The sequence below is a fragment of the Oryctolagus cuniculus genome, chromosome 5 (assembly GCF_051225735.1).
Source record: "Oryctolagus cuniculus isolate XC-2025 breed Fujian yellow rabbit chromosome 5, ASM5122573v1, whole genome shotgun sequence".
Classification (NCBI taxonomy): Eukaryota; Metazoa; Chordata; class Mammalia; order Lagomorpha; family Leporidae; genus Oryctolagus; species Oryctolagus cuniculus.
The window spans coordinates 101,871,501-101,884,429 of NC_142871.1; the positions used below are offsets into that span (position 1 = coordinate 101,871,501).

Here is a 12,929-nt window from a genome sequence, read left to right on the forward strand (position 1 = left end):
CATCCTCTACTGCTTTCCCAGGCCATAGCAGAGCTGGATCAGAAATGGAGCAGCTGGGATTCAAACTGGTGCCTATATGTGATGCTGGCACTGCAGGCAGCAGCTTTACCCACTATGCCATAGTGCCAGCCCCCATACATATTTCTAAAACCCATCCAAGTAGATCTCACAGTAAAAATACAAGTCTGACATTTAATTATCATGTATTTTCCCAGTATCATCTTCTTAAACAGTACTGCTGCTAAGGACTGAAATTTTTTTCAAAGTTTTATGGTATTTCTGCCAGCAGTAGGGAATACATGGCTCTACTATTTTCATTAAAATCTTTAAAACTACAAAGACTATAATTTTCTTTTTTCTTTATTCATTTTTCTTTTTTTATTTTTTGACAGGCAGAATGGACAGTGAGAGAAAGAGAGACAGAGAGAAAGGTCTTCCTTTGCCATTGGTTCACCCTCCAATGGCCGCCACGGCCAGCGCGCTGCAGCTGGCGCACCGCACTGATCTGATGGCAGGAGCCAGGTGCTTCTCCTGGTCTCCCATGGGGTGCAGGGCCCAAGCACTTGGGCCATCCTCCACTGCACTCCCGGGCCACAGCAGAGAGCTGGCCTGGAAGAGGGGCAACCGGGACAGAATCCGGCGCCCTGACCAGGACTAGAACCTGGTGTGCCGGCGCCGCAAGGCGAAGGATTAGCCTAGTGAGCCGCGGCGCCGGCTTAAGACTATAATTTTCAACTGCCTTAGCTGAATCCGTGTTTTTAAAAAAACCTCTTGGGGCCGGTGTTAGTGGCAAAGCAGGTTAAGATGTCTCTCGCATCCCTTATCAGGGAAACAGCTGTCTTGCTTTTGATCCAGCTCCCTTCTAATGCTCCTAAGAAATCAGAACATGGTACAAGTAGTTGGGTCCTTGCCACCTACATGGGAGACCTGGATGGAGTTCCATGCCACTGGCTTCAGCCTGACCCAGCCTGAACCGTTGTGGTCATTTGGAGAATGAACAAGTGAATGGAAGAATTATTTCTTTCTTTTTCTCTCTCTTTCCTTCTCTTTTTCTGTGTATGTGTATGTAGTATGTGTCTCTTTCCCTCTCTCTCTGTATATCAAATAAATAGCTTTAAAAAAAAAAAAAACCCTTCTATTTAAAAAGACAAATGAATAATTATAGTCCCTGAATAAATTCTTCATGTCAGTGACTCACCTCCACTACCACTTGAAATTTTCCAGAATAGTTCTCTATCTTCCTCTCAAAAGCCATCAGGATTTCTTGCATGGGAGCAAGCCTTTCAGGACTGGTTTCAAGATCTTTTGGATTCCAGCTGCTGGAAAAGAAGGGCCACCATTTTTGGTCTCAGGAACTCTTTGGAAATATTTAATACAGAGTCCATTCCTCTAGTTTCATGTTCTTTTGCAAGGAGATTTTTTTCTTTGTTAATTCATACGTTTCAACAATGTCTAGAAATTCACAGATCTTGACTTATCTAATTGTTATTTGCTACAAATTCAGAGAATGCATCCTTTTTAAAAGCAAAAAAAAAAAAAAAACACTGTTATGAAAATCTGCATATGTTTCACAACTCACTCTTGTCATCTATACTGACTATGAAATTCACTCCATTTGAAGCCCAGGGATAACCACTAGTTTCATTATAAGTGCTTAAGGTCCAGTTCTTGAGTCACCCCAAACTCTTCCATCCCCTGCCAAAAGTCTTAGTGATTTTAACTCCTTAATATTTCTTACAGGCTGCTCCCATTTATCAACCTTATCACTGCTACCTTAGTTCTAGACCTGGTCATCAACTGCCTGGACTACTGCAGCAACAAGACCATTAGATTTATCCTCTAAGAAAGAACATTAAATGTTACTTTTCAACTTAAGACACTTTAACAGCTCTCTATTCTGTTCCTGTCCCATATCCTATCATTCACAGGATCAAACCAGTCTCTGCATATCATTTTCACCTTTACCTCCTATGACACACATAATTACACCAAGCACTCTAGTCACAAAATCCTACCTTACATTCTCAAATACAACATGCTCTCTGCATCTTTCTTCCTGGAATGCCCTCTGTACCGTGCAGTATGTTTTAATAATTCATAAGCAATTAAAGGTGACTATAAAAATATTAATGAAAAAGTTTTAAAATGCTAAAAAGTATTTGACTAGATACTGTAATACATACTTTAAAAAGCTCTAAGGAAATGATTTGCTGAAATAACCCACTATGTATTTAATATAGCCAGAACCCAGTTCTACAATACCAGCCCAGTGTTTTATACCTGATAGCATGTAGTCATTACGGTCACACAATACAGGGAGAAGAATAACTAGATATCTAAAATGTATACAATGAAATTTAATATTTACAGATGTTCTATTCATATGCGTATTCACTCAACACCATCTAACAATTTTCTACCAGATATTACTTCATTGAGGATTTAAAGCTTTACCTTCAAATAGCTTACTATTTATCTAACTACACTCTCTCCATTCTACCTGGACTAGGTAGTATAAGAATTAAGAGTTAAATAAATGAAAGGTTTCTACTAAGTATCATACAGTTTTGTTCAATACTTTAGCCCAAGAACTATATATTAAGATGTACCTTTAAAAAAAATTAGTGGGGCCAGGGCTGTGGCATAGCAGGTAAAGCCGCTGCCTACAGTGCTAGCATCCCATATGGGCATGGGTTCAAGTCCTGGCTCCTCCACTTCCGATCCAGCTCTTTGTTATGGCCTGGGGAAGCAGTAGAGGATGGCCCAAGTCCTTGGGCCCCTGCACCCATGGGGGAGACCTGGAAGAAGCTTCTGGTTTCTGGCTTCGGATCAGCCCAGCTCCGGCCATTGCGGCCATCTGGGGAGTGAACCAGCGGATGGAAGACCTCTCTCTCTCTCTTTCTCTCTGCAACTGTGCCTTTCAAATAAATAAAACATAAATCTTTAAAAAAAAATTAGTGACATTATTAAAGTTTAACCAGTAAACTGTCAAGAGGAAGAAGAAAATACAGAAGATAATACTATACATTCAAATTCAAAATTTTTCCAACTTTTTCCAAATGGATTGCTTAAATTGCAAACTTCCATTTTACCTTCACAGATTAAAATGAATCATGAACAGTATCACACTATGTACTTTATCTCACCCTTCACTTGTAGGTTATAGATATAAACCCAATGCTGTAGATTGCTCCCATTCTCTGCTTTTTGAAGATACATTTAATTATCTCAGCAAGGATTCAGTGTACACTGAATCTCAAATTAAAAAATTAAGTATGTACATGAAGCCATGATTTGAAAAATTTTGTCAGCTTAATAAAATTATAATGAGAAATCTTCCCACAAAACAACAAAATTGCATGAAATGGAATTTTCTTGAACAAATGGTTCTGAAGAATAATTTACTTATATTATACCTGGATCTATAAGGTTCTATGGAAATTTATCTAAGGGTCAGAACTTTAAGAGTAATGTTCTAATATACCCTGGTCAATTGTAGTTAAATCAAAGGGCTCTTTTTTCTGTAGTTAAATCACAGACTTTAAAAAGAAAATGAATTTTACTCTATTATATATTGCTTGTCACAGGAATTCTTTAACAGCAGATTGTTTTTGAAGTTCCAAGTATATTCTAATAAAAATAGGAAGAGAATGAGAACAACTACATAGGAAAACTCAGAGACAATTTTTACAACACAGAAACTTCAAAATACCACCAGGTATGGACAAAGCACTAATAATTATTAGATCTTCCTGACACCTTTAACTGGGGAGTCCAATGGACCTAAGAGTTTCTAAACAGCCAAAAGATACATAAACTAAAAATTGCAATTTAAGAGAAATGCATGAAATCAAAAGGGATTTTTACCCAATCTAACAGTAAATGCAAAGGACAATACGCTCTGAATGAGGGAAATAGGCTACCTCTGTGAACACTCTCAACTAATCACCAAATTTCTCTTCAAGAGAAGACCTGACCCACAATCAAGAAGAACAAGAATAATGGAGACACAAGAAAAGAAGATCTAGATAAAAGTGAGAGAAGGAAACACAGCCAGAAAAGAATCAGAAAGTAAGTAGCTTTGTGTTTAAACATTATGTAAAAACAACTGGAGAGAAAAGTCTGTGAAGTTAGAAAGGCTATCATGAACATCACTTCCTTCCAAAAAAAAAAAAAAAATCATGACATGTACAAATGATCAACAGAAAAGAATTGAAGGTCAGATCTCATACAAAAGTATTATAAGAAAAAAAAAGATTAAGAAAAAAAATAATATCTCAATAATGAAACCACCCCAGAAACAATATGCTTACAAACAGATCAAAACTGTAACCTGGGGGCCAATGCTGTGGCGTAGCAGGTAAAGCTACCACCTGCAACACCAGGATCCATTTGAGTGCCGGTTCAAGTTCTGGCTGCTCCACTTCACATCACGCTCCCTGCTAATGCACCTGGGAAAGCAGTGAGAAATGGCCCAGGTGCTTGGGCCCTGAACCCATGAAGGAAATCCAGAAGAAGATAATGGCTCCTGGCATCAGATCTGCCAGCTCCTGCCATTATGGCCATCTGGGGAGTAAACCAGAGGATGTAAGATATCTCTCTCTCTCTCTCTCTCTACATATATATATATATATATATATATATATATATATAAATAAAACTCTGCCTTTCAAATAAATAAATCTTAAAAAAAAAAGCTTGTAACCTGCTAATTCAGAACACATTAAAAAACACATGAGGTCAATAGCTAAAAGACATACGTAAGTTATAGAAGAACAACAAAATTAGAAAAATAGAACACTCAAAGTAAAATGACAAAACTAAATAAATTTTCAGATACTGCATATTGAAGGAGCACATTACATATAGGCCTTTTCTGTCTGAAAGAAACCCAGGTTATATTTAAAGATATAGATACATTAAACATAAAAGCACAGAAGAAGATACACATGCAAACATCAAGCAAAAGAAAGCTGCCGTGATTGCAGAAAATGGATACAGCTGTGATACATCTATACCACTGCTGTGCATCAAAAATGTAAGCAAGTTTTATCTTCAAATTTTTCTAATAGCCTCAGTAGAAAAAAAACAGGTGAAATTAATTTGAATGTATCTTATTTAACACATCTTTTTCCTCTAAACTCACACAGAAAACACACCTTGTCTCATCTTCATCCAGAAACTAAAAATTAGTGTCATGAAAACTTATTTTGCAATAAACTGCTAAGCTAATTACTCAATAATAGCTAACACAGTATCTGAGAGAGAGGATCAAAGCAATACGCTGTTCAACGATGTATCAGTATTCTCTAGGTTCTTTTTAGTTCCAGATTTTCAGTTCTTAAAGATCAGAGGTACCACACAAGAATGCTGCACTTCAATCAATGTAATGACATTTTGACAAAAAGTAATATGCTTTTGAATAATAAAGTTGGTTACAACCTTACCTGAAATATATTGTGAGAGACCATTTAGACACTCCATCCTCTGTATCATCAACTTTTATATCCCAATTTTATCGCTGAAGATGGGTACAACATGACCATAAACTTAAGAACCTGTTAATTTTAGCTGCTTTTTTTAAACTATGGTGATGTCTTTAAGGTATCTTTCAATATCCTTTAACCCATTCTCCCCATATCTGGCCAAATTAGAAATCTGTTTTATGCCACAGAACACAGGAAAGCTTGTTGATGAAGACTGGTGAAAATTGATGCTTTTGGCTCCCATGGTAAAAATTTTTTGTCTAACATGGATCAAGTCTAAATTAAATCAACATTATGACATATTTATTGTGAAATTAAACTAAAGGCTACCAAGTTACCTCACAGAAGGTTTTCATAGAAACAATTAGATCTCAATAGGAAACTATACTCTCCAATTATCTTAGTGACCTACCCCTCAAACCAAAACAGAAAATATATACAGCAAAACTATGAATTCAAAAACATGTTATTCAGATTTGGAAATCAACATGTGTCTTTTAGGTTTAACCCGAGAATGTCACATTCTTTTAAATTATCTGAAACTATAGATGTGTTATATAAAGCAGATGGAGAAATGATAGCAGTAAAAACATCCAGAATAGGCTGAAGTGTTGGACATGGAAGGAGAAATGCAAATAGATAACAGCAGAAGCTAAGAAAGAATCTAAGAACTGACAGACTACAAAGGGCATAAGCAAGAAAGGAGCATGAACATTGCGCATTATAAAGTTTTAAGATTAACTGGTGGACCGGCACCATGGCTCACTTGGTTAATCCTCTGCCTGTGGCGCTGGCATCCTATATGGGCACTGGGTTCTAGTCCAGTTCCTCCGCTTCCAGTCCAGCTCTCTGCTGTGGCCTGGGAAAGCAGTGGAGGATGGCCCAAGTGCTTGGGCCCTGCACCCACAAGGGAGACCAGGAGGAAGCACCTGGCTCCTGGCTTTGGATCAGCACAGTTCCTGCCGTAGTGGCCATTTGGGGAGTGAACCAACGGAGGATCTTTATTATTGATTGAATTTATGTCTTGGGTATGGGTCTGTTTACATTTTCTATGTCTTCAAGGCTCAATATAGGTAGGTTGTATGTGTCCAGGTACTGATCCATTTCTTCTAGGTTTATTAGTTTGTTGGCATACAGCTCTTTGTAGTAACTTCTGATGATTCTTTTTATTTCTGTGGTGTCTGTTGTTACATTTCCTTTTTCATCTCTATTTTTATTGATTTGGGTCTTCTCTCTCTTTTTTTTTTGTTACTTGGGCCAGTGGTGTGTCAATTTTTTTCAGTTTTTCAAAAAACCAGCTCTTAATTTTGCTGATCTTTTGTATTTTTCTCTGTCTCTCTCTGTCCCTCTCTCTCTGTCTATAACTCTACCTGTCAACTAAATTAAAAAAAAAAAAAAATTACCTGAACAATGCCATCAACTATGAAAGAAAGCCAATCTAGAAAATCAAATCATTACTTTTGTTTAGAGCTGTCAAGCTGATAAAACAGACATCTTCCAATATTAAAAATTTACAAGTGCTACACATTAATAATTATCATTACAGCCAATATTAACCAGATTGGAACACTGAAAAAAATTCGTGCAGAATACACATTCTTCTCAGCAGTGCATGGAACTTTCTCTAGGACTGACCACATGTTAGGCCACAAAGCAAGTCTCGGCAAATTCAAAAAAATCTAAATCACATCATGCAATTCTTGGACGACAATGAAATGAAGCTAGAAATCAACACCTCAGGAATCTCTAGAAAATACACAAACTCATGGAGACTGAACAACATGCTCCTGAATAAACAGTGGATCATAGAAGAAATCAAAAGAGAAATCAAAAAATTTCTGTAAACAAATGAAGACAACACAACATATCAAACCTATGGGATACAGCAAAAGCAGTGTTAAGAGGAAAGTTTATATTAACTGGTGCCTAAATCAAGAAATTGAAAATGCACCAAATAAATGAGCTTATCAGTGCATCTCAAGGATCTAGAAAAACAACAGCAAACCAAATGCAAAACTAGTAGGAGAAAAGAAATAATTAAAATTAGAGGAGAAATGAACAAAATTAAAACAAAAAAATACAAAAGATCAGCAAAATTAAGAGCTGGTTTTTTGAAAAACTGAAAAAAATTGACACACCACTGGCCCAAGTAACAAAAAAAAAAGAGAGAGAAGACCCAAATCAATAAAAATAGAGATGAAAAAGGAAATGTAACAACAGACACTACAGAAATAAAAAGAATCATCAGAAGTTACTACAAAGAGCTGTATGCCAACAAACTAATAAACCTAGAAGAAATGGATCAGTACCTGGACACATACAACCTACCTATATTGAGCCTTGAAGACATAGAAAATGTAAACAGACCCATACCCAAGACATAAATTCAATCAATAATAAAGATCCTCCCAACAAAGAAAAGCCCAGGTTTCACTGCTAAATTCTACCAGACATTTAAAGATGAACTAATTCCAATTCTTCTCAAGTTACTCAAAACAATTGAAGGGGAGGGAATTCTTTCTATGAAGCCAGCATCACCTTAATTCCTAAACTTGAAAAAGGAGCCACAGAGAAACAATTACAGACCAATTTCCATGATGAACATAGATACAAAAATCCTCAACAAAATTCTAGCAAATCAAATCTAACAACACATCAAAAAGAACATTCACCTGTTCAAGTGGGATTTATCCCTGGTATGCAGGGATGGTTCAACACTAACAGATCAATAAATATGATACATAACATTAACAAACTGCAGAACCAAAAACATTAGATTATCTCAATAGATGAAGAGAAAGCATTTGATAAAATACAACACTCTTTCATGATGAAAATTCTAAATAAATTACATATAGAAGGAACATTCCTCAACACAATCAAGGCAATTTATGACAAACCAATGGCCAGCATCATATTGAATGGGGAAAATTGGAAGCATTCCCACTGAGATCCAGTACCAGACATGGAAGCCCATTCTCATCATTGCTATTCAATATAGTCCTGGAAGTTTTAGCCACAGCCAGTAGGCAAGAAAAGTAAATCAAAGGGACACAAATTGGGAAGGAGGAAGTCAAACTACCCCTGTTTATAGATGATATGACTCTATATATACGGGATCCAAAATACTCCACTAAGACTATTGGAACTCATAAAAGAGTTTGGTAAAGTAGCAAGATACAATACACAAAAATCAACAAACTTTGTATACACAGACAATGCCATGTCTGAGAAAGAACTTCTAAGATCAATTCCATTCACAACAACTGTGGTAGAATGAGAAGGCCATGTCAAGATGGCCAATGGCAAGCCAGTGTCAGTTACTCAGGAATGGCTTAGGAAACCACCTGGCAACAGAGCCTGCCTGGCAACAGGCTGTGATTGGTTAGGGCATAAACTGCCCTTTGACCGGATTGGCTGCCTCAGCTATATAAACTGCTATACCAACTGAAATAAACGAATCTGTGGGCTGCTCCCCTCTGGCCTGCTTTCACCCGACTCCCTGGGTCTGTGTGGTGACTCCACACCTCTTGCCCCCACAGCGCTCCTCCTCTCAGAATGAAACCACAGCAACAAACAGCTACAAAACAATCAAATACCTTAGAATAAATTTAACCAAGTATGTCTATGATGAGAATTACTAAACATTAAAGAAGGAAATAGAAAGAGACACAAAAAAATGGAAAAACCTGCCATGTTCATGGACTGGCAGAATCAGTATCATCAAAATGTCCATTCTTCTGAAAGCAATTTACAGATTCAATGTGATACCAATCAAAATACCAGACATTCTTCTCAGATCTAGAAATATGATGTTGAAATTCATATGGAGACACTGGAGACCTCGAATAGCTAAGGCAATCTTGTACAACAAAAACAAAGCCGAAGGCATCACAATACAGATTTCAAGACATACTACAGGGCAGCTATAATCAAAACAGCCTGGTTCTGGTACAAAAATAGACCAATGGAACAGAAAAGAAACACCAGAAATCAATCCAGACATCTACAGCCAAGTTATGTTTGACAAGGGAGCTAAAACCAATCCCTGAAGCAAGGACAGTCTATTCAACAAATGGTGCTGAGAAAACTGAATATCCACATGTGGAAGTATGAAGCAAGACCTCTACCTTACACCTTACACAAAAATTCACTCAACATGGATTAAAGATCTAAATCTATGACCCGATACCATCAAATTAATCAAGAACATTGGGGAAACCCTGCAAGACATTGGCACAGGCAAAAAATTCCTGGAAAACATCCCCAATGCAGGCAATCAAAGTCAAAACTGACAAGTAGGGTTATATCAAATTGAGAACTTTCTGTACTGCAAAAGAAACACTCAGGTAAGTGAAGAGGCAGCCTACAGAATGGGAGAAATTATTTGCAAACTATACAACTGATAAAGGATTAATAACAAGAATCTACAAAGAGATCAAGAAACTCCACAACAACAAAACAATCCACCCAGTTAAGAGATGCGTAAGGACTTAAACAGACATTTTTCAAAAGAGGAAATCCAAATGATCAACAGATACATGAAAAATATTCAGGATCACTAGACATCAGAGAAATGCAAATCAAAACAACAGTGAGGGCCGGCACCGCTGCTCACTTGGTTAATCCTCAGCCTGCGGCGCTGGCACCCCAGGTTCTAGTCCCGGTTGGGGCGCCAGATTGTGTCCCGGCTGCTCCTCTTCCAGTCCAGCTCTCTGCTGTGGAGGATGGCCCAAGTGCTTGGGCCCCTACACCCGGATGGGAGACCAGGAGGAAGCACCTGGCTCCTGGCTTCAGATCAGCACAGCGCCCCAACCATAGCAGCCATTTGGGGGATAAACCAACAGAAGGAAGACCTTTCTCTCTGTCTCTCTCTCTTTCTCTTTCTCTCTAACTCTGAGCACAGTGAGGTTTCACCTCACCCTAGACAGAATGGTTAGCATACAGAAATCAACAATCAACAAACGCTAGAGAGGATTTGGGGAAATAGGTATTTTAATCCACTGTTGGTGGGAATGCCAACTGTTAAAGCCAATGTGGATAACAGTTTGGAGATACCTTAGAAATCAGAATCTAGTCCTACCGTACAACCCAGCAATCCCACTCCTGGGAATTTACCCAAAGGAAATGAAATCAGTAAACAAAACAGTTATTTACATCTCCAGGTTTACTGCAGCTCAACTCACAATAGCTAAGACATGGAATCAACCTATGTGCCTGTCCATCGAAGACTGGATAAAGAAACTATGGGATATTTACAGTAGGGAATACTACACAGCAGTTAAAAAAAGAAAAAGAAATGAAATCCGGTTATTTCCAACAAAATGGGTGAATCTTGAAAACATCAAACTTAGTGAAATAAGCCAGTCTGAAAGGGACAAATACTATATATTCTCCCCGATCTGTGATAACTAACAGACCCCTTAAGAGGAAACATGTAGAAGTGAAATTGATAGCTTTGAGAAGCAAAGGAAGCAATAACTTGAACAGCCCTTGTCTGGACTGTCAAGGAACAGTTTCATTTTTTTGTTTGTTTTTTTCCTTCATACTACTTGCTGAACTCCTTACTTAACATAAAGTTAATCATATGTGTATAAAGTCAATTGAGGATGGATCTCAGTAAAAAATAAGAGCAGCAGTAAGAGAGGGAGCAGGAAGTTTGTAACCGTAAAGCTGTCTAGTTCTGCATACATTCCTACAGACTTACTTCCAAGGGTAGTTTAGAAACTTGTCATGGAACCCCAAATCCCATTAAGCTGGGTGGTAAAAATGCCATCTTAAGTGTTAAAAGCTATCATTCAGTGTTAAAGTGAGCATATAGATAGGATTAAGTCTTAAAGTGATCATATAAGTCTGATCAAGTGTCTGGTGATAGTAATAGAATTAAAAAGGAGAGAATGTTCCTGTAACAAGGGAAGCAGTCCACACAGCAGACTCATAGGATGACAATCGCTTTAAGCAGCACTCTGACCTCAGAATCAGCCTTTAAGGCTTCCTGGTCTGGCTGAAAATCCCATGGGAGCATTTCAGGCTTGGAAAGCCAAAACACTGTGGCAAAAAAAAAAATGTTCTATACAAAGGATCTCTGTGTGTGAGACCCCAGAGGAAAGAAGTGGCCATCACAGAAGGATGTACTTTTCTCTAAAGGGAGGAGAGAACTTTTACTTTGCTTATGGTCTTGTCTAAATAGTGATGGAGTTTGTGGATTCAAAAGTTTCCACAGCCTAGGCAGCTCACATCAAGAGCCTCGGGTGGTCACTGAAGTCATACATAAGGGTGTTAACTGTTAAATTAACGACAGGAGTTATTGCACACTAACTCCTTTGTATGACCACTGTCCTCTATGAGTTATATTATTAGAGTTAACTATAAAGCTATTTCTGTTGTGTGTGTGTGTGTGTACGTACAAACTGTTGAAATCTTTAGTTAATACAGAACTGGTCTTCTGTGTACAAAGTTAACTGAAAATCAATCTTGGGTCCAGCACTGTGGTATAGTGGATAAAGTCGCCGCCTGCAGTGCTGGCATTCCATATGAGCGCTGGTTCAAGTGCCAGCTGCTCCACTTCAAATCCAGCTCTCTGCTATGGCCTGGGAAAGCAGTAGAAGATGGCCAAGTCCTTGGGCCCCTGCACCCACATGGGAGACCTGGAAGAAGCTCCTGGCTTTGGATTGGAGAGTGAACCAGTGGACGAAAGACTTCTCTCTCTCTGCCTTTCCTCTCTCTGTGTAACTCTGACTTCCAAATAAATAAAATCTTAAAAAAAAAAAAAGAAAGAAAGAAAGAAAATGAATCTTAATGATAAATAGGACAGGCAAGGGGAGAGGGGGAAGGAGGAGGGCAGAGGAGGAAGGGTGGGAGTGTGGGTGGGAGGTTGGATATGGTGAGAAGAATAGAATAACTATATTCCTAATGTTATACTTATGTAATTTGTATTCCTTAAAAAATAAAAAAGAGAGTACACTGGAGAGAACCATTGACACAATGGTTAAGACAACACCCAGGACACCCACACTTGATATCTGAATGCCTAAATTCAAGTACTGGCTCTACATCCAATTTCAGCTTCCTTCAGTCTTTGGGCATTTTAGGGTATGATCCAGCAGACAGAAGCGATTTGTCTCTCTGCCTTTCAAATAAAATGAAAATAACTAACCTAAGGGAAAATATAAATTTTGAAAAACAGAGAGATTACAATTCATAGACACATAATAATAAAAGTAGTCTAAGTGTTTTCAGGATAAATACCAAACATATGGAGTTTATTTTCCAATATGGACAAGCAATTACTAATGTGTTTTATTGAGCAATACAGATTTCAAGTGTGTTAACAAATTTGGGAGTGTAAGTCATATTCTTCTATAATAAGGATAAGATATTCATTTTTCCTGCTTCAATATAGACACTGGAGAGATTAAAAAAATTTTTAAATAATCATAATTA

At 37.8% G+C, this 12,929-nt stretch overlaps 1 protein-coding gene across 8 annotated transcripts in view; it reads right to left on the reverse strand.

Moving 5' to 3' along the window:
- The window catches only part of SMAP1 (small ArfGAP 1), a 187,920-nt gene that overhangs the window by 93,912 nt on the left and 81,079 nt on the right, over window positions 1–12,929 (reverse strand). For 4 of the 8 annotated variants that reach the window (XM_089333044.1, XM_089333045.1, XM_070073896.2 and 1 more), the window contains exon 3: window positions 1,199–1,319. The exons of the other annotated variants lie outside the window; for them this stretch is intronic. In XM_089333044.1, the coding sequence (XP_089189170.1) occupies window positions 1,199–1,270 (72 nt within the window). In that variant the 5' untranslated portion in view covers window positions 1,271–1,319. The remainder of the gene's footprint in view (window positions 1–1,198; window positions 1,320–12,929) is intronic. 8 annotated transcript variants of the gene reach the window in all.